The sequence below is a fragment of the Sesamum indicum genome, linkage group LG3 (assembly GCF_000512975.1).
Source record: "Sesamum indicum cultivar Zhongzhi No. 13 linkage group LG3, S_indicum_v1.0, whole genome shotgun sequence".
Taxonomy (NCBI): Eukaryota; Viridiplantae; Streptophyta; class Magnoliopsida; order Lamiales; family Pedaliaceae; genus Sesamum; species Sesamum indicum.
Window position 1 is genome coordinate 8,815,237 of NC_026147.1, and position 21,499 is coordinate 8,836,735.

General features: G+C 34.9%; 3 protein-coding genes across 4 annotated transcripts in view; 2 read left to right on the forward strand and 1 right to left on the reverse strand.

The window, feature by feature from the left end:
- Positions 1-2,454, reverse strand: part of LOC105157744 (DEAD-box ATP-dependent RNA helicase 20) — a gene marked incomplete at its 3' end in the record, with an annotated part of 5,482 nt that extends 3,028 nt beyond the window's left edge. Inside the window, 5 exon segments of the mRNA XM_011074205.2 lie at positions 3-157; positions 303-464; positions 628-807; positions 1,850-2,124; positions 2,271-2,454. Coding sequence (XP_011072507.1) covers positions 3-157; positions 303-464; positions 628-807; positions 1,850-2,124; positions 2,271-2,326 — 828 coding nt within the window. The 5' untranslated portion in view covers positions 2,327-2,454.
- On the forward strand, positions 3,162-7,861 carry LOC105157745. 2 transcript variants are annotated; one of them, XM_011074206.2, is made up of 7 exons: positions 3,162-3,486; positions 4,078-4,199; positions 4,916-5,005; positions 5,704-5,756; positions 6,093-6,198; positions 6,853-7,022; positions 7,246-7,861. In XM_011074206.2, exons 1-6 carry the CDS (start codon positions 3,276-3,278, stop codon positions 6,952-6,954), a joined length of 684 nt encoding a protein of 227 aa, XP_011072508.1. In that variant the 5' UTR covers positions 3,162-3,275; the 3' UTR covers positions 6,955-7,022; positions 7,246-7,861. The 2 variants fall into 2 exon arrangements, with proteins under 2 accessions (XP_011072508.1, XP_011072509.1); XM_011074207.2 differs by having other exon boundaries at positions 3,163-3,486; positions 7,282-7,858.
- Positions 14,208-20,990, forward strand: LOC105157746 (beta-galactosidase-like). The gene is made up of 19 exons (XM_011074208.2): positions 14,208-14,760; positions 14,898-14,993; positions 15,095-15,207; positions 15,292-15,358; positions 15,483-15,575; positions 15,715-15,858; positions 16,308-16,396; positions 16,534-16,639; positions 16,719-16,806; positions 17,419-17,537; positions 17,628-17,792; positions 17,910-18,082; positions 18,213-18,322; positions 18,634-18,743; positions 18,866-18,976; positions 19,051-19,161; positions 19,436-19,641; positions 19,724-20,060; positions 20,387-20,990. The coding sequence occupies exons 1-19, from the start codon at positions 14,581-14,583 to the stop codon at positions 20,495-20,497; spliced, it is 2,529 nt and encodes an 842-aa protein (XP_011072510.1). The 5' UTR covers positions 14,208-14,580; the 3' UTR covers positions 20,498-20,990.

The window sequence follows — 21,499 nt, forward strand, 5'->3', positions numbered from 1 at the left end:
ACCTGATCAACAATTTTCCGTATCTGAGGCTCAAAGCCCATGTCTAGCATCCGATCTGCCTCATCCAAGACCAGATATGTTACCCTTCTCAAGTTTGTATGATGTGATTCTAACATATCGATCAGCCTTCCAGGCGTAGCAATGACAATTTCAACACCTAGCAGTTGTATAGATGATAATCAGTCAGATAGTTAAACTTCAGGATTGAAACATGAGTACAAGGAAAAGAAGCAGAAGGGAATACCCGATCCATGAACATCACGATACAGTAGTAAAGTCACGTTGAGCTTATCACCACCTACCTTTCTGGAGATCACGAACCTGGGGTCCCTTAGGAACCCCACCATATATGCATGTATTCTTAATCTTTGATGATGCACCAAATTTAGTAGCTTCTTGTTGTATCTGAACGGCAAGTTCACGAGTTGGAGCTAACACTAAAACTATTGGACCATCCCCCGGAGCTAACAAAGAAACACATAAAATTCATGGAGCATCTGTCAACTAATGAGCGGCTAAAAGAAGTTGAAAAGCTAAACATAGATGCCTAAATATATATGCAGAAATCTGTCCTGCATTGACCCAATAAAGACACATCTAATCAATACATAGAAGATCCTGGGATACCTAGAAATGGTTGAGCATTAACATGAACAATAGCAGGTAGCAGATAAGCAAGCGTCTTCCCAGACCCTGTTTCTGCGATACCAATAAGATCTCGTCCCCTCATAGCCATAGGCCAACCTTGAGCTTGAATAGGTGTAGGTTCGGTAAACCCAGCTTTTACAATTTCTTGCATAACATAATCTGAAATCACAACAATAAACCACTCAATCATATAACCTGTAGAGCACCATTAATTCACTATTTCACTCCAATAAAATGTGGAGCAACTTATGGAGTAAACATCCAAGACAAAGATTATTTAATAATAAGAAAAATCTTAGAGAAAACATAATGCACCAGGTGTGTGAGAGTAGACGTAAAGGGACATCTGCATAGCAATCACAACCAAGTATGTTAACAGTTTCTTTCCTGCAAAGTTTTCAGGAATTCAAGTTTTTTCATTCCAAATAACTAGATCTCCAAATTTAACAAGCGAACCTAACAACGTGCTGATTAGGCATTCATAAGATTAGGATAGAGAGTTCCATTATTGCCCAGTTCACAGCTGCCAACAATGCAGATTTACAGAAGAGATCGACTAGACCATGCCAAACAGAGGCCACTAATTCCTAGACACTCCGGCAGCAGATTAAATTTTCTAAGCATATCACCAATCATATTAGTAAATCCAATAGAACAGGAAAAGTTCAACTAAGTTCTCACATCTTGCAAAATGTGTAATGCTACTTTCTGTGAGAACATCTGAAGTTACACCAGCTGATAATTGCTAATCCACTAGCAGCCTTCAGTTTATATATTTCAAAGAATTCCATCTTGTGAAGAATATGGATACAACTTCAAGTCACTTCATGGATTGACAAATTTGCAGCACCAACCAACCGGGCATAAAGCACTCCAGCTTTGCCTGTATTTTTCCCAAAGTCACCCTAATTCACTGGTTCTCGGAAGTCACAAAAAACACACCAAATTCTGCAAAAGTACACTTTTGAGTGGTATGAAAGACATGCACGAAAAGTCTTATTATAGGTTTCCCCTAAACAGTAAACAACTCCAACTTCATTCTAAAACTTCAAATTGACCAAAATAATAAGAGCATGAGGTGATCTATGGCATCACTAGACCACAAAACAGAATCCATAGGTCGACCAAACTAGAAATGCACACGTAAAGAAATTTGCCAAATTTTTAACACTTAAAAAACAAATAAAAACGTCCAAAGTACCTGGAAAACCAACATCCCGAAAACTCTTAACGGGCTTGGGCACATCCTTTCCTTCGACAGTAATCTCCCGTCGCCGCCTATATTCCTCCACCTCACCTTCTGACATGGCAGCAACAGACGGAGACTCCACATAAAAGTTCTTTTCAAACGGTGTCAGTCCATCCAAATCCGATTTTCGCGGTGGCGACTGTGCCACACCGTCGTACTCTCTCTTCGCCGAAGATGAAGACCGATAACTGCTCTCGTATTCCCTTTTATAACCAAACCCCGAATCCCTAAAATTACAAATGAATGGAGAAGACAAAATAAAAATTACACCATATTGCAATCAGCTGGAAACATATGCAATCGATTTCCAACAAAGGAAATGAGATTAAACACAAATTCACAAACTTCGGTAATAAATAGTTAGGGTTTTTACCCGCGGCGGTCGCGGTAGGAGCCAGGGTCGGCGGAGCGGCTGTCATAGCGGCTCATGTTCTAATGCAGACGCACGAACGTCTGGGGTTAGATTAGGGAAATTGAAAATTAGGGGTTTGGCCGAGCGAAATGGGGAAGAGTGAACTGTGGAGCTTTTCTAACAGCTGATTGTTTTAACCTCACAGCTTCCTTTTTGCTAAATAAACCCATTTTACTTGGTTTCGCTATAATATTTGATAAATTTCAATTTAGTCCCCTAGAAAGCGCATATTTTCACATAGGACTGGACATAATATTTTCTTCTTTTTCTTCCCCTCATAAAACAATAATTACAAATTGATACATCAATCAATAATTGGATACATAGCTTAGTAATTGTCATCCATTAAAATCAATAACTATAAAGAATTATGAAAAATAAAATCAATATAAAAATGAAAAGTACACAAAGATAATCTAATATTCACATTAACATATTTGAATCGAACAAATCCAAATTATTTATCGAATGGAATAAAAAAAAATTCAGTTATATCAATCGCATATCACTATCATTCAATTTGTTTTTCTATTTATGTGGCATGTCAAATGTAAAAATTATAGTACTATTTAATATTTTTTTTGTATTGCATAAATTATAAATGTTCTTATTTCAATTGTTACGAGGCGTTTTTTATCAAATAATTAATGAAAAAGTCACAGAGCCATTATTTCAACGGGAATTTTAAGTAAGAGTCCATAACTCTTTCGTTAATTGTTAGATAGAAAATTTATTTAAAAATAAAAATAAAATAATTTATAAAGTATCATAATAATAAAAAATACCTATCAAATGGATCAACAAATACGATTTTGCTTTTTACCGTGCATTGCAAGACGTTTTCCCTGAACTCCAAAAGCAGAAACCCCTTTATTAGAAAGACGCTTTTACTCTAAACCCCGCCTATTGGAAAATCCACACGCTGTCTGGAGAGTGCAAACAGGAAAATCTGCGGCGAAACTCAATATGGCAGTGGCGCTTCCAGTACTGTCGCTCTCCTCCACCGTAAGAGCTTCCTCCGTCGACACCGAACACCGCCTTCCTTACAATCCCCACCGGACGTATCCCAAGAAGCCGGACGCGTCGGTGTCCGCTTTAACAACCACACTGGATAAAAATACCGCAAAAATGTCTATCTCAGACCTACTTAAGCGCAGCATATCCAAAGATAGACATGGTACTTGTCAATTCTTTTAAGCAAAGTGAACATACAATGTTTTTATGCGTTTGACATTGTTGTTTTGTTGCGTATTTATTCGTTGTCTGTGGAATGGTTTTGCTAGTTTGCTGATTGAATGGTTTTGCGTGGAACTTCTGTAGCTTATAGGAGTGTAATATGAGTTAATTATTTCCCGACGATTGGTTATTTGTGCATAGTGAATTAGAATATGTTCGTGTTTTCCTGATTTATCTATATATTTGTTGTTAGTTAGGCCCTAAATATATGTTCTGAAATCTAGAGTTATTCTTACTTTGGCATGTAATTTTGAGGTATTCTTCTGCTGTGTTTGAGCTAATGGCAGATGAAGATCTTTTGCCTGTGCGGCGATTTTGTGAGTACATGTAAATATTAATGTTGCCATATCATGGGCCACAATTGTCTGAATTGCGTTAGAGTGAAATTCTTGTAAAGGAACGTGGTTATGGCTCATTGTTTTGACTTGCATTTTCTATGAATTGGTGGAGTTTGTTGTCTTATGTGGTTGACATTGAGGTTTATGGATAAATGTCCTAAGCAGTTCGTCTGAGTTTATTGGTATTGATTCAGTGGAATTTGCTGACTCATATTTGGGCTATGAGACATGGCTGCCCAGTCCACCAAAGGTGGAGAAACCTCGGTCCGTTCTGAATCCTGCATCACTGGCTTATATTGGCGACTGCATTTACGAGGTATGATGAAAATTCCCTCCTCTGTTCTCAAATTGAGTGTTCTGGAAATCGTCAAGTGGATTTTTATGGGGGATGTTTAAGGTGTAAAAGTTTTAGTCTTCAACTACAATAATAGATCAAATTTGCTAAGTTTCTAAATGTTTAGAGTGGTTGTAGTTTGAGTTATAACTTCATTCTTTTTAAGAAAGTCATACTAATGTCCAAGAAGGCATTATTTTGGGATAAATGGGGTGCTGCTTTTTCAATATATTGAGGGACCTATATACTTACAGCCCTTTGCATTTGTTTTGAAGTGATTAATGCTTGTTTCCAAAGGAATATTGTTACTTACAGTAAGCTTTAGATGACTATTAGGAAATACATTAGAGACGAGTGAGACATTTATCTATTTATCTATATTGTAAAATGAATGAATAAACTTTCCATGTCGATTTAAGGGGTAAATGATCAGAGGAAATAATATCAACAATATAATACCATAATGAACTTGGATTTAGTGGAAATTTATTAGCAGGAGGAACTTGTGAATTGTATGTTGATGCTTTAACTTTGAAGGGTGAGAAGTTGCTAGATATGTGAACCAAAGTTTGCTCTTATAAATGTATCTGTAGTTCTTTCCAAGGTTACCAGGGCTCATGCCAAATTTGCGTGATACCTTATTTTTGAAAATTCAATCATCTGATTCTCTTTACTGGTGTCTTGTCAATTGGGTACAGCTATATGCTCGCAGGCACTTTTTGTTTCCTCCATTAAATATTGAAGAATACAACGACCGAGTGATGGCTGTGGTGCGTTGTGAGGCCCAGGTACTATTGGCTGCTGCTTTGTGATGGATTCACTTATATTTACTTTAGTTAAGTATGTCTACTTGTATGTTAAATTCTATTAAAGATGATGCTTAGATAATGCTGATACCTAGGTTGCGTTGTCAATAAGTTAGAAGTTTTACCCTATCAGCTTCACTAAAAGTTGGACAATGCATACTTTGAAGCTTACACATCTTTTATGCTGAAAGTGTTTATTTTCTTGTGCTCATGTCTAATATCACGTGTGATGTCACATGCCATTTCGAGTTATTTGAATTAGATCACAAGACATGATTCCAGCTATTTAGCATCTGACAATCATTGGTGGTTTTCTGATGGTGGCATGATGCTATGTATATATGAACTTTATATATATATATATATATATATATTTCCAATTAGAAATGTGGCGATTTGTTTTTCATCATATACATAAACATTCATCTGGGACATTGTCATGGGATGACTCATACTTCTATTAGAGGCAATGTTCGAACCATGATACAGTGACCTGTCAATGTATTTGATTAGGAAACTCAATAAATGCACAGCTACTCTGCCCTAAGTACCATGTCCAGTTAAACTAAGGTATTCAAATTGGATGAATGGACAGTTAAGAGTACACGCATATTCACTTATATTTATCATCTAAAATTTCTAAATTTATAGGAACTCAATTTCTGCTTCCTATGTTTCAGGATGCAATGCTGCAAAAACTTATGAATGACAACATCTTATCACAAGAGGAGAGGTTTGTAGTTTGTTTGGTCAATCTTTTTTATTCTTTTGTACATTAAGCATCTACAGTGTGGAAGTTTAAGAGGGGGAAAGAGAGAACTTTCTACCACAAGGTATTCAAAACCATATTAGAGTTTTGAGCTGTTAGTGCAATTCATACTGGAATAACTGACAGTACATGTGAGGAGTAAGGTAGCTTATCCTCTTACAACCCCAATTACGGTAGATTCGTCTTGCTCATTAGTTGAGGTTAACTTATTCATGTATGACTTGATGGAGTGACTAGGTGAAGTTCATTATTCTTAATACATTGAAGTTTGGAGTGTTGATGCAATCATTTTATAAGCAGGGATGTCCTTCGATGGGGGAAAAATATTGGTTCCTCAACCAAAACAAAAACAAAGAAGCGAGCAGGTTCACCAGTTTATAATAGAGCATCTTCACTGGAGACACTTGTAAGTTTCTTAAAACCTTCCAATTTTAATAAATTCCTAAAGGCTAAAGCATCATTATCATGAAAAAAAGGAGACACATAGTCATTTGCTTTTAGTTTTCCAGTTTTTTCCTTGCATTTCGTTGTTTTGATGTTTCAGTCTTATATGATGTTGCCAATATTCACCTTGCATAAGTGGTATCTGCCTTGACCTTTTTTCTAACAACACTTTTAAGGATCGGCCCAATATTAATGAATGATTTTTGTTCCTTGTTGATCATGTAAGTTTCCTGTAAAGTTGTATCTGCCTTGACCATTTTTCTAACAACACTTTTAAGGATGGACCCCTTATCAATGAATGATTTCTGTTCCTTGTTGATCATGTCAGTTTCCTGTAAACATTTGTTGATTCTATCATGTTTTCAACTTAACAATCAATTCTTGGACAGGAAGCTTATGCATTAGGCTGTGATCCATACCAAGTAGTAGAGTATTATCATTCTTTGTTTTTGCTGTGTTCTAATTTAAGTTGTTCATAGGTTATACATCCTTCGAGATTGTTGATTTGCTAAGATGCTCTTATGTAGTTGTCTGTGCTACGAAAGCTATTATATCATAATGGTCAAGATGGTTTCACTTGGAAAAAGTTATATTTGATTTGTAATTCCTGTTGTAGGTTGGTTATTTGTACCTCACAAATGCTCAGCGGCTGGATGAGATCATGGAAAAAATAGGCTTTTCAACAGATACTTCCACCCCCTTGGGAGAAGAAACATAATGGCGGTTTATTAGCAAAGACATCCCTAACAAATTCATGGACTTGTCCGTGGAAGGTTCTTCTCTGAGGTAATATACGTAAAAATTTTGTTCAACCTACGCCTCAGAACATCAAATCTTACTTGGTTCCCCATTTGATTTCCAATCAACATTTCATGTCTTTACTGAATCACGAAATACCCACTTGCAATTCCAGTAACTTAGGCCCCTCTCTCAATCACTATAACCACCTTATCAGCATCCTTCATCTGAAGTTGCAATAGCAGTTGATGTTTTTGTTTTATGCATGTAGGTTCTCGAAATGACTCTTACCAAATTCTCCTCGCAGGCTGGCAGTTGGGATGGGATATCTTAAATATAGCAAGTTCGGTAACTGGATCCAACTCCCTACATACATAGCCGGCATAAGTTTACGCTACATCTAAAGCCAATTAGAGAGAGGAAGCGTCTTAAGATGGAGTCACCTGAACCAGCTGGAGTTCTTGATTGAATTATGTCGTGTTATGATTTGCCTTGTAATTAGTCTTGAGATATATACATGACCAATTCAAAACATCGAATCCCGTTTGCCAATTATTAAACTTCAAGAGGGATTCATTTGAAATAGGAAATCTTCGCTTGTCAAAACAATATTCCCCTGTTCGTGCTCTATAATTCATTTGAATTTCCTCTCTAAATCACAATTACTAGATAGCGACTGTTACCTTTTCCATTTCAGAGCCGTCTTATTCTACAACAGGTGATGGAGATGGGTACTGAATCCTTTAGCAGCAGCCATGCAGAGCATAACAACAGAATCCATATCTTGTAAGTTACATCCGCAACAGCTTGTGTGGTACTCAGAATACCACGACGTTCTCGCATTGTGGTTTCTGCAACTGAAAGCCATCAACAAAACTGGTTCGCGAAATTGCACTATTTAAATGGATAAAAGGGTCCCAATTCAGTATGTGGCATGTCTATCCGGATCAAGGATAAAAGTTCCAGATTTTTCCGTGTAAAATTCTAGGCACATTAAATGATGAATACAGAAATGAGATCAAGAATCTTCACGTCATTGAATTGCTAAAAGTTTGAAACGTAAAGCAACATCTGTGGTGTTTCCTTCTTTTTTCCTCACAGATTCCCAGCCCACTTGCTTTTGTTCACATAAAGAGGATACTGACGAAATAAATAAATAAACAGAAAACCAAAAAAAAAAGCCAATCCTGAAATGACTAGGATGATAAGATGAAGCAACCTTAATTATGCGAAAATACTGTTAGAACACGACATCTTTCTTGATCCTGATGCTGATGCTTAACGCGATTTTTGGTCTGTCTTTAGACGTGGTGGTGATGTTGCAAATTAACATCTTATTGTACATGCCCACAATTGCATAGGTTGGTGTCATAGTCAGAAGGGAACTATGGATGAAGTGGACATAATGTCCAATTCCAACCCCACCCATCCATTACAACAAATGTAGGGACTCGTTTCTTTTCTTCTGTTCTGTTTGAACATGAAACTTCTCTGTGCTGTGTTATTCTTTCTCGTAAAAATACATAAGTTACTTCACCCATAAATTAAATAAAATCAAATTTAAAAAATATATTACAGTTGATGTGCTTACGACTCATTGGTATCCCGCCCTCTCTGACTTTATATGATTTTCACAATTTTCATTCGAAAAAAGAAAGAGAAGATCGGCTTATCAAATTGCTCAAACTCCTCATTTGCGTTCAATATGGAAATACTCAAATAGCTTCGATCTAAAAACTCAAAGTCACAATGTGGATCTTATTTACAGCCCTACCTCTCAAAGACGGCAAGTAACCTAGTAAGTTCAGAATTTGAATTGAAAAGAAAATTCCTGAACCTCAAAATTTTGCAATAATGTGACAAGCAAAGACGTATGTAATGTAGGGGTTGAAGGCGCCATGCATTTACTATAGTGGTCCAACAATTATTTAAAGTGCAATTGGTTGGCCACATTTTGCTCCCGACAGCCACATTATATCTTACAAATCCAGCCCTGAATTTTCCCCATTAGTCGTGCTGCATCATTTTCGTTTTTGCTAGGCTAGTTTTCGTCACACATAATTCCCACAAGCATATAAAAAAGATCGTAATGTGAGATGAACAGAAAAATATATTGTGAAAGAAACAAATATAATGTGTGAATAGATAAGAAACAAACGTGAGTGAAAAAAAATTATAATTATGAAATTATTAAAATTGTGAAAGTTTGTAGGAAAAAAGAAATATGGAGTAGTGGGTCGGAAGAAATATTTTTTGTAATTATAAGATTATTAAAAAATATTAAAATTACTATTTTGATCAATTTTTTATTAAAAGAAAAAAATAAATTGAAAAATAATATTTAGTATTGAATAATTTATAAGACCAAAAAACAAAATCTTTTATAATAATATAGATAATGTATAACGTTGTATTAGCAAGAAAAACAATGTGGGGTTTCGGGGGTGTTGATGAGATAGCTGGAGAACTTGACCAAATTGGCAAGCTGTATAACATGGGGTTTTGGTCCCATCTCTCAACCAACCCCAACAAATGAGAGGTATACGGTTGGGAATTGCGTCTCATTAACCCTATAAGATGTAAGAGCTTATAAAATATTTGAAAAAAAATTAGTCAAACACCCTTTGAATTATTTGATCAGAAAAATAGTAAATTTTTTTAATGATCACGTCATTAAATACTGTTTTGTACTATTCAAGACTATTTTTTGTTTATATATATAATTTAGAACACGTTTGATATGTCATCAACCAATTAATTGAGTTGACATCATTCTTCTTTTTAGAAGGAGAGGGTCCTGAATTCAAACCGAATTGTCTCTGAATCTCCACCCTCATTGTACTGAAAATATATGTATATATAGATACATATTTGATTTATTGTATATATAATAACCTATAAAAATATAAAAATTGTAAGACGAAAATCAGGAATTGTCGAAAAAGTAAAAAATAACATAAAATGGATGTAAGACAAAAGCAACAAAGTTTTAGTGATTACGAAGAAACCAAACCAGCAACTGTGTTTAGGTGTAATAAATGATCAAAAGGATTGGCGAACACATGAAGTCATTCTCAAGAATCTCAACTCAAACTACCATCACTTGTATGTTGGTTAGCTCCTTGTTTCAGACAAAAGGAAAAGCGCCACTTACTTCTCACGCTTTTCTTTACCTTATATTCCTTTTTTCATGTCAAATAATTTAGAGCAATTTTTGTTGAAAACTAAAGGACTATACAATTCCTTAATTAAAACTAGCTGTCTAGCACACTCGACTTGGAGATAGCCAACTTTTCCTAGGTTTGAGGGTAAGAAGAGTGAGAGAGTAAAAAATTAGATAAATAAATAAAAATATTAAATTAAACATAAATAAATACAAAAAAAACTATATACCAAAAGAAAACGAGACACCAAAAAACCCGTCTTTCTTCATAATAAAGTATAGATATCGTATTTACAAGACCCAAAAGGGAGCCATTTTAGGCCCATATTTCCAAAAATATGGAGACATGGTAAAAGGAAAGTGGAATTTCATTTTCAATGGGCCCCCAATTTTAGTTAAAGCCTTATCACTGTTAAATTGGATCAACAACATGGCCCACCACCCTCTCAATTATTTTAATTAATTAATTAATATGTATATATTATATAATAAATGTATATATATATATATATATTTTGTGGTATAATAATTGAAAATAATCCTCAACCTTATCTTTGATTGGCTGAAACTTGTTGCCATTCTTGTCAGCAACAATTTCTATTGGATTGGGACCCACTACTTTGCTGACGTGGAATTCTAATATTCAAACCTTATTATTAAGGACACAAGCTGACTTGTAATTCTCATCATCTTGTGTCCCAATTCTTTTTGAAATCAATACAAACTTTTGTTGTTGTTGATGGGCACATTTGTATGAAAAGCAATGGATAAATACAAACTTTTATTTGCAAAAAGTGTTAGTGCAATAAATTCAGAATCAACTGCATTTAATTATACTCAAATATTAAAAAATATATATATCATTTTAATAATTTTTCCGTTGTTGTGACGTTATACGAGAGATTAATGTATTTTTTGGGAGCGGTTGGATCGACCAAAGTCGGAAGTGTAATGATTGAAGTGCATAATTTGATGATTGTACAACTTCAAACGACTATAAATTCTTATTTAAAAAGGATTACGAAGTCGATACGCCTATGAACAAAATCGTCCTTCTAAGGAAAATAGCAGTGAGGGGCCATCATTTGTTGTGAAGTTCTATCATTTTGATTATTATATTGGTGTTTTTTTTTTAAAAAAACAATTCTACTTTTTAAAAGACTTTAATGAGTATTTTTTGATCGAATTTATACCTTTTAGACGATGTCTGAAATTTAGTTTACTTTAAAGTTTATTTGATGGAGGTTAAAACTTTTATGAAGAAGTTTTGTATCCAAATCATTGGACTTAGGCAAAAATATTAGTTCTTGCAATAGAGTTTGATGATACAAAATGAGATGTGAATGGTTGAAGTTGAAGGTGAAGGGGTTTAGGTAGGTTTCTATTTCATGTCTGGATATGTAGAAAATTTGTTAAACAACTGTAATGTAATGATAAAAAGGTCTCCTTAGTGGGGTTCATTACACCAAAACCCATCTAACTATAAATTAAATTATTAAAATAAAAATCATACAATATTATTTTTGATTTTGGGGAGAAATTAATTGAATATATAGATATACATTTATTTATTTTTTTTTGAAAGTTAAATTTAGAGATAATTAGCAATTAATTGTGGGATAAATGCATTTTTGGTTCCCAAATTAGTTACTAATGTGATTTTAGTCCTCAAATAATTTAAGGTTGCAATTTTAGTCTTCAAATTTCAACTTTTTTTTGGCACTTTTGGTCTTTTCATTCACTTTTCCGTTAAACTTAACGAAAATTTCATTCAAAGTGGAAGAAATTGTTATTTTTCTCGTATTTTGTGTTGTTTTTCAAGTTGTAATTCAATGCATTCGTTTTTTTTTATTTTCCTTCAGACTTTCAAAACACAATAAACCAAGAAATTTAACTAACAAATTTTCTAAAACTTATTGACAATTTTTTATTTAGATTATTTAGAAATTTTGTTGCTTAAATTTATTTTTTGATTTTTTTTTGAGGTTTGAAGAAAAATAGAAAAAAAATGGTGCATTAGACCGAAAGCAACATTCCCTGTGCTTTCCTTCCTGTGTCTCATAATGCCTGTTTGCTTGTTGGAATACAATTAACAGCTTGATTCCATTACATTAATTAAGGTAGATTTTTTGGTAATAATTAATTTCGATGTTTTGAGGATGATGATTTGATTTAATATTCTAATAGGGTTTTTATTATTTATTAATCTATACAATTTACTAAGCAAATTATCACAATTATTTATTATATATAATCAAATAAAAAATTAAATTACCATATTATACATAATCAATTACTAATTAATAAATAATGATGGATCCTAATTGCTTTGATTATAGGGTTTGTTTGGAAGAAAATGAAGAGGTGTGAATGTGATTTTGGTTTTAGCTTTTTCCTTCCGGCAAGTAAAGGGATTATATTTCTTTCCCTTTTACATTACTCCAACACATCAAAAAGGGATTGATCAAATATGTCTCAGAATTCATGATTACTTCTTTCTTGGAATTCATTACATTTTTTGTTCATAACTAATTACATGTCTACTCAAACTTTGTCTTAATTTCATTAGAGGATACATAGCCCAATTATTGTACCAAAAGTTACCACACTCCCTCATTTTATAAATTTAAAGAATGTATATTTATCCTATTCTAATTTGATTGGACATAAAAAAAATTAAATAAAGGTCGAAATAATTATATACTGTTGCACTTATAATTATGGGCCCTTTAATGCTAGGCACGTGGCATTATCAGGAGAAGTCTCGTTGCGTTTGTACATTGGGGAATAATATCAATTTGACAGTTTAGAGAGTATTTCATCCTGATACCTCGGATATTTTACGTTGATTTCATGCTTGATCCGGAAAACTGTAGTTTAGTGTATTATTTAAAAATTAAATTTTTATTTTGGGAGAGAAAAATATGTGACCAAAATTCTTATGAGAAGAATAAATGAAAGAGAATTCAAAACTTACCTCTAAAACATCAATTTAGAGCTTTGAATTGAAGTTAATGAGTATTAATAGTGTAATTAAAAAGACTTAAAAATAAAGAAGCTGAAAATGACTAATTAACCAAAGATTCAAATTTAATCTCTTTTTTGTGCTCTCATCATACCTAACCTAATAAGCTATTCACAAGCTCCCAAATCCCAATTAATGACAAACACATGATTCCAAAGCTTTTCAAGGGGGAAAAAGTGATTATTCACTAACAAAAGCAAAACAAACAAAACCCATGTAATAAAACCATGTAATTAACCAAGAATTAGGGTTTAATTACAAGGAATGATACCTCGGCACGCGCTCTTATCGCGCGTTGATCCATTTCCCAAAGCGTAAGCTTTGGGAAGTGGCAAGAACGCTCCAAGCTGCGCTTGGGGAGGAAAGGAATGCATCAAAGAATTGGACCGACCGTAGAGATTATTGGGATTGATGAATAGAGCGAATCTTTGTACATGAACTATTATTATTGTAGTGGAGTTAATAAGCGCGTTTAGAGATAGCTTTCTCTGCAACACCCATAATTCTTTTAATATTTTAATTAATATTAACATAAAAAAGAAAAATCATCTACACTCGTAACATTACTGCATCATTTTTTATATATAAAAATTATAAATCTAATTAAATAATTTTTTAATTTTATTATAATTATTTCTTTTTTCACAAAAGTGACTCTATTACACTAATTTTTTATTATATCGATAATATTATAAATTAAATTTTTAAATACTAATTTATTAATTTATATATTTTATTTTTATTTATAATTTATTTTAAAATATAAAATATTATTTATTATATACACGTAAAAATAATATAACACGCCTACTATTATATATATATGTTTATAAAGAAATCTTTCCTCATGAGATAATAAAAACAGATGAAACCCAGTATTTTATGGGGAGAAGCTCAAAATTGCAGAGAAAAGGGTAAAAGTGGGGCCAAGTGATTGTGGGCCCAAATTCTTGAAAGTGGGTCCCACTTTTCATTATCAAGAAACCAAAATACCCGATTTTTTGTGCATAAAAAAAAACTAGAAGCATTTTGCAAGTCCCAAAATCCACATTTACTAACACAACACCACCAAGCTGGTGTGGTAATGCACACACAAACACAGTGTGCAGCTTCTCACTCTCCCATTATTACCATTGCTGCAAGTGCAAAGGGAAATTATTATAAAGAAAAGGAAAGAGGGGAGAACTCAAGACAAGCCTAACAGCTGGTTGCCTTATTTTCTTGACTGTTGTTCTTATTTCTCAAAGTTAGCATCTTTTTTAGTTTTCCATTTTTCTCTCTCTAGTTGAAAGATCAAAGAAGCATAGAATAAAGTAGGAAAAAGGGGAAGAAAGAATCAAAGAATACAGTTAGTGGGGTGGTGAAAAGGGAGGCCTTTGCTTTCTGAGTTTTTACATTCTTGAGAGGGTTTTGGCGTTATGGGCTTGAGTGTTGCAATGTGCTGCAATGCGTTTTTGCTTGTGTTGCTGGTGGTATTCAGCTCATGGATTTCTTGTGGAGAAGGTTCCGTTTCATATGACTCTAAGTCCATTTCTATTAATGGGCGGAGGAAGATTCTTATTTCTGGATCCATTCACTATCCCAGAAGCACACCTGAGGTATATTTTATGCCAAATTTCACTTCCATGTAATTTCTCTGAATATCTCGACAATGGGGTTGCATTTTTGCTGTTTTCGGATAAAATGTATATCTAACTCTCAAGATATGTCTTGTATGTTTTCTTGGATATTGTAGATGTGGCCAGATCTTATTCAGAAAGCAAAAGAAGGTGGCGTAGATGTGATTCAGACTTATGTTTTTTGGAATGGCCATGAACCTGAACCTGGAAAGGTTAGTGGTGTGTTTTCATCTTTATGGGAAGTCTGAACACATTTTCTTTTACCTGTAATTTCTCTGTAGCTGAGATGTAAGTGATTCTTGTGTTTTTGCAGTATTACTTTGAAGGGAGGTATGATTTGGTGAAGTTTATTAAGCTGGTGCAAGAAGCAGGGCTTTATGTCCATCTAAGAATTGGTCCGTATGCCTGTGCTGAATGGAACTTTGGGTAATACAACTGAAAGTGAAAGATATGTTCTATCTTTTGGACCATGTTTAAAATACTGAGCACTTTGTTCTTTCCAATTTTCAGGGGTTTTCCAGTTTGGCTGAAGTATGTCCCTGGCATCAGTTTCAGGACAGACAATGGGCCTTTTAAGGTTAGGCAACTGATCTTGTTGGAATATGAATTCACAGATCTTTTTAATATTTTTATTTCGTCAGTTAAGTTGGTTTCTGATTTTTGCTGCAATCTTTTTGGTGTCTACAATCCCTTGACAAAAGGCTGCTATGCAAAAATTCACAACGAAGATTGTCAATATGATGAAATCCGAAAAGTTGTATGAAACTCAAGGTGGTCCGATCATATTATCTCAGGTAGTCAAAGTTCTTTCAATTTATGGTGTTTCTTTAAATCACTATAAGCCTGTGCTTTTACATACCTTCAAGGTATCCAATGAATTAGGAGCAATTTTTTTTTTTAATTTTTTTTTAAAAAAATCTCCTTCTGTCATAGATTGAGAATGAGTATGGACCAATGGAATATGAGCTTGGTGAACCCGGCCGAGCTTACACGGAATGGGCAGCAAAAATGGCTGTGGATCTTGGCACTGGTGTTCCATGGGTCATGTGCAAGCAAGATGATGCTCCTGATCCAATTGTGAGTATTGCTTCTTTGCTCAAATTTGATAATGGTTTGCATGTAGTGTTCACTTGTTTACTATTGAATTTTTTATTCTAAAGTATATTGTCCCCATTTATGGTAATTAATGATATTTGAGATCTTGACACTCCTGCACATGGCTTGCTTTCTCACTCCATCATGCCAATATATTTTGTTTTGTCTGTTAAATAGTCACATACCTATGAATCTTGCCCTTGACTAAATTATGACATATGTCCTTGCTGATTATAAAATTATCATGCTCAACTTTCAACTTCCGCTTCTTCTATTCTGAAAAGGAATAGTTATCAACTCTAATTCCATTTATCTGGGGTCTAAGGCTTATTGGAAATTACGAGCCAGTAAGAAAATGTACTATCTACTAACATACAGTATTATATGATTATTGTTGTTGATGTCCGCTTTCATGTGCTTTAATCTTGCAGATTAATACCTGCAATGGCTTCTATTGTGATTACTTCTCTCCCAATAAGGCTTATAAGCCCAAGATGTGGACTGAAGCATGGACTGGCTGGTAAATACTGAACTGGTCTTTTGATAACACCATATTGTGAACTTTCATCATTCTCCCATCTATTTTGGAGGAAAATAACTTTAATGGGGCTTATATATCTTTGATTGGCAAATGACATTTTTCATCATCTTTTATAGGTTTACTGAGTTTGGTGGTCCAGTTCCCTACCGACCAGTAGAAGATTTGGCATTCTCAGTTGCCAAATTTATTCAGAAAGGGGGCTCTTACATTAACTACTATATGGTAAAATTGACTGTTATCTGAACTTGCTGACTGAACATAGTTCATGATAGGTTTGGCTAATTGTATTCTTCTTCGTCAGTATCATGGAGGAACAAACTTTGGCAGGACTGCTGGTGGTCCATTTATTGCAACTAGCTACGATTATGATGCTCCTCTAGATGAGTATGGTATGCACACAGATTAGATTCCTTGTATTTGTTTTTGTTGAAGTTTTATCCTTAAGATGTAGCATGCTTTTGTGCTGATGCCTGGCAAATATTTGATAATGATCAGCAGTATGTAGTTTGGATATGAAAGCAGTTGAAGAGGAGTTTCAGATAATTACGTTTTAATGAAAAGTACATATGTCTGACCTTTCAAATAAAGAAAAAACTACACTTATTGCCAGTCTGGCTCCGGCATAATTTGTAGTTTGCCACATCATTGTAGAGGGCAATTCTGTCATTATCTGTAAAGTGGTTTTTGAGAAATACTAGTGGCGATTGAATATGGTTTCCATGGTGGGCTGTGATTATCACTTATGATTAAAACTTGACTGTGGAGAACTGGTCTCCAGTGATAGGTGACATGTTGATCTTGTTGGAAATTTTTGAGGCACTTATTATTTCTACATGCTATATGGTGCTTGTTCTGATAAGACAACCAATTATATGCACCTTAATGATTTAGAAAGCCCTTATCATTTAGCCTTTAACTATCAGGAATATATTAGCAGATGAACTAGTTAAATCTAAGCGCGTCGCCGGCATAAGCAATAACATCTTATTTTTAATATGTAGGACTACTGAGGCAGCCTAAATGGGGCCATCTGAAAGATTTACATAGAGCAATCAAGCTCTGTGAGCCAGCTCTAGTATCTGCAGATCCCACTGTTACTTCACTTGGGAACAATCAGGAGGTTGGGTTTTGCTTACTGTTCTCTTGTTTTCTTAACCCTTGTCTATAGTGAAAACTAAACATTTGCTACACCTTCATTCTTACCATACAGGCTCATGTTTTCAAATCAAAGTCCGGAGCCTGTGCTGCTTTTCTTGCAAACTACGATCAACATTCATTTGCAAAGGTGTCGTTTGGGAATATGCATTACAACTTGCCTCCTTGGTCTATCAGCATACTTCCTGATTGCAAGAACACTGTTTACAATACGGCAAGGGTAAGTAAAGACTTTTAATTGAGTCATTTATGTTCTGTTTATTTTGAGAAAAAATGTGTCTGAAATTCATATTAAAGCATGCATAATCATGACATCCTCATGAATTTTTTTGTGAAGATTGGTGCTCAAAGTGCGCAAATGAAGATGACCCCTGTCAGCAAAGGATTTTCTTGGGAGTCATACAATGAAGAGACAGCATCACATGATGACAATTCATTTACGATGGTAGGACTGGTGGAGCAGATCAATACCACCAGAGACAACACTGACTATTTGTGGTATACAACAGAGTAAGTAAACTTTGTAACTTTTAAGCATTCAAATTCACTTGAGCATTACAACAAATCTAGATTGAAGATAAATGTAGACTTTGTTTTCCTTCCCAATACTTACCTTTTCTTGTTTGTTTCTATTATCTAGTGTGAAGATTGACCCAAGTGAAGGATTTATGAGAGGAGGGAAGTGGCCTGTGCTCACAGTATTATCTGCAGGCCATGCCTTGCATGTGTTTATCAATGGACAATTATCAGGTGGGCAACCCAGTTGTAATCTGTTGTGATGCAATGGAAACTAGAAAACACTGTGCTTCAATTTGTTCATAATCAGTAAAAGAAAAGTTTTCATGTTCAGTTCTGATCTCCCTTTGTCCCAAACTTTTCCTGAATCCCTTAGTTGGAAAATGAGGTGTTAAATTTCATTTTTATGTTACTGCTTTGGATCCCTGCGAATTCTCACAAAATTAATTTGTCTGAGATAATATAATATCTACTTTGAGAGCATAGTGATAGTTGCTGGACCTCTTCTTCAGATTCACATATCTTATTTCTGTAATTTCTCACAGGAACTGCCTATGGAAGTTTAGAAGACCCCAGACTGACTTTCAGTGAAGGTGTGAATCTGAAAGCTGGAGTAAACCAAATTGCTCTACTTAGCATTGCTGTTGGTCTCCCGGTTCGTCCTCTTTTCTTTTCTCTACTTCCCATCTGTTCCTACATTCAAGGCCATCTTTGTAATCATAAAGGCTACCTCTGTTTATGTGATTTCAATTTGATATCTTATGCGCCTGAATTCAGAATGTTGGCCCGCACTTCGAAACATGGAAAGCTGGTGTTCTTGGTCCTGTTTCACTCAGTGGTCTAAATGAGGGAAAAAGAGACTTGACATGGCAAAAATGGTCTTACAAGGTTAGTTCATGAACGTTCAAGATTGTCTCTTAGCCTGCATTCTCTTCCATTAATTGTGATCCTATTCTGGACAGGTTGGTCTAAGAGGAGAATCCTTGAGCCTTCATTCACTCAGTGGAAGCTCTTCTGTGGAATGGGTTGAAGGAACATATGTCAGTGAAAGGCAACCACTGACATGGTACAAGGTCAGTATGCTTCACACAGTTAGAGAGAATAAGCTACTCAAATGGAAAGAGCAGTAATTGGTTTTATCATAGGATGGTTAATAGTTCACTTTGCACTTCAAGTGTCGAGAGATAAAATTTTACCGAGAAATATCCTTCTTTCATATGTTGGGAATTGAAATGCTCTTTAAGTGACTGAATAGTCGTAATGCATCTCATCTCAACTTGTATCATTCTTCTTGATTACATTTGAAGCTAATCAAGCCTGCTGATTATCTTTCACTTTATCTTCCAGACAACTTTCAATGCTCCAGAAGGAGATGAGCCTTTGGCTTTAGATATGAATAGCATGAGTAAAGGTCAGGTATGGATAAATGGTCAAAGCATTGGACGCTACTGGAATCAGTACAAAGCATCTGGCGACTGTGTCCCCTGCAACTATGCCGGGTGGTTCAACGAGAAAAAATGCCTGGGCAACTGCGGTGAAGCTTCTCAGAGATGGTAATACAAATACCCATATAGCTCCAAGATTCTTGTCTTTCAGATGGAATATCTGACAAGACATTGGAATATTGTTTTTCAGGTATCACGTTCCTCGTTCGTGGCTTTATCCCACTGGTAACCTATTGGTTGTATTTGAAGAATGGGGAGGAAATCCTTATGAGATCTCTCTGGTTAAAAGAGAAGTCGCAAGTGTCTGCGCAGATATATTCGAATGGCAGCCGACTTTAGTGAATTGGCAAATGCTAGCATCAGGGGAAGTCAATAAACCATTAAGGCCCAAAGCTCACCTCTCGTGTGCTTCCGGTCAGAAGATTTCGTCTATCAAATTTGCTAGCTTTGGAACTCCCGAGGGTGTTTGTGGTGACTTCCGCCAGGGAAGCTGTCATGCATTTCATTCTTACGACGTTTTTGAGAGGGTAAATACTGATCTTACTCAATATTACTATAGGCAATTTTAAGCCTGAAACAGGTTCACTCAAATCCAAGCTAATCATGGTGAGAGCATTACACTTGCTGTGTGAATGACATATAGTTTGAGGAGAGCTACCAATTATACAGCGAGTAGTATAACACTTTCCGTGTGACAATTATACAGCGAGTAGTATAACACTTTCCGTGTGATTGATTGAGTCAGATCAAACTTAGTACAGACAAGAACTTTCCATGTTAGTACTTTTTACATTTAACATATTGCTTCTGTCTGATTCTTGCCATTTGCCTTTCTCCATGTGTGGTTTTGCAGTATTGTGTCGGCCAACAATCTTGCACGGTGCCTGTGACACCAGAGATCTTTGGAGGCGACCCATGTCCAAATATCATGAAGAAACTTTTTGTCGAGGCCGTCTGCAGTTAATGAGAAAAACCCAACAGCCAATTAATAAATCGTCATACTTCCTCTCATTTCCAGGTCCTCCTATGTTTCAGTTTTAAGGTGGCCAATTCAGAGACTATCCAATCCGGGACAACCATTTTTCTTTGGGCTTTGCTGGGGTGAAGTTGTACATATATGCAACACACTTCTAGTCCAAAGCCTTAGCAGATTTTGAAGATGATTCAAGAGAAAAAAAGTATGTATATATAGATAGTTCATTGTTGGGGTCAAAGGGGGTTAGAATGCACACTGTGATGATAGATGAGTCCATGTGCACATGCCTCCTGTCTTTTAGGACAATCAAGTTCTTGGCTTGTAAGATTTGCATTTGTACTCTTCATGTGGAGGAAGCAACCATTTCTCATTGCTTCGCCATTGTAAAAACTTGCTTCAGCAAGTGTACCAAGATATCAAGATTTATCTATGGAACGGTATGAATTTATGAAGGAAAAAAAAAGAGTCCAAATTGACCCTCTTGCTTGTATTTCTTTTGATGGTTTTCATGATTTTCCTCAAATTAGATGGCCAAAGTGTTACAATTAGAAAATACAGGGGGCTAAAAGGATATATAACAAGGGTATAAGGGGTCCAAAGATGAAAATGAAATCAAATGAAACAAGGGATCATAATCTAGACTCAATATTGGACAAAATGGAACCAAAATGTGAACTCAAATTAAAGAAATTCCTGTACTAATCTATGATCTAATGTGGCATTATTCTGACAAAATTAATGACATTTTGTATAGTGAGATGGTAACATAATTTTGACTCAACTACTTACTCCTTGAGCAGTTGGAACAGATTGCATCAAAAGTTCTACTTCAAAAAATTTTGGCAATCAGATCATAGTGATCATTATCCAACAATTTTGAGCTGCCCATTAATTCAACTTTAATTAGAAAGAAATTTCTAAAAAAGGGCTTATAGAAAAACCTAGGATAAAACAAAAACTATCACCTTTCAAGAATTGAAGATTATGCAA

Excerpts from the sequence above, each read along its gene's own strand:
- LOC105157746 (XM_011074208.2), top strand. The coding sequence starts at position 14,581 with ATGGGCTTGAGTGTTGCAATGTGCTGCAATGCGTTTTTGCTTGTGTTG. Across the intron at positions 16,397-16,533 it reads ACTGAAGCATGGACTGGCTG|GTTTACTGAGTTTGGTGGTC; the intron begins GTAAATACTGAA and ends CATCTTTTATAG. Across the intron at positions 18,083-18,212 it reads TATTTGTGGTATACAACAGA|TGTGAAGATTGACCCAAGTG; the intron begins GTAAGTAAACTT and ends TCTATTATCTAG.
- LOC105157745 (XM_011074206.2), top strand. The coding sequence starts at position 3,276 with ATGGCAGTGGCGCTTCCAGTACTGTCGCTCTCCTCCACCGTAAGAGCT. Across the intron at positions 3,487-4,077 it reads CATATCCAAAGATAGACATG|TGGAATTTGCTGACTCATAT; the intron begins GTACTTGTCAAT and ends GTATTGATTCAG. Across the intron at positions 5,757-6,092 it reads ATCTTATCACAAGAGGAGAG|GGATGTCCTTCGATGGGGGA; the intron begins GTTTGTAGTTTG and ends TTTTATAAGCAG.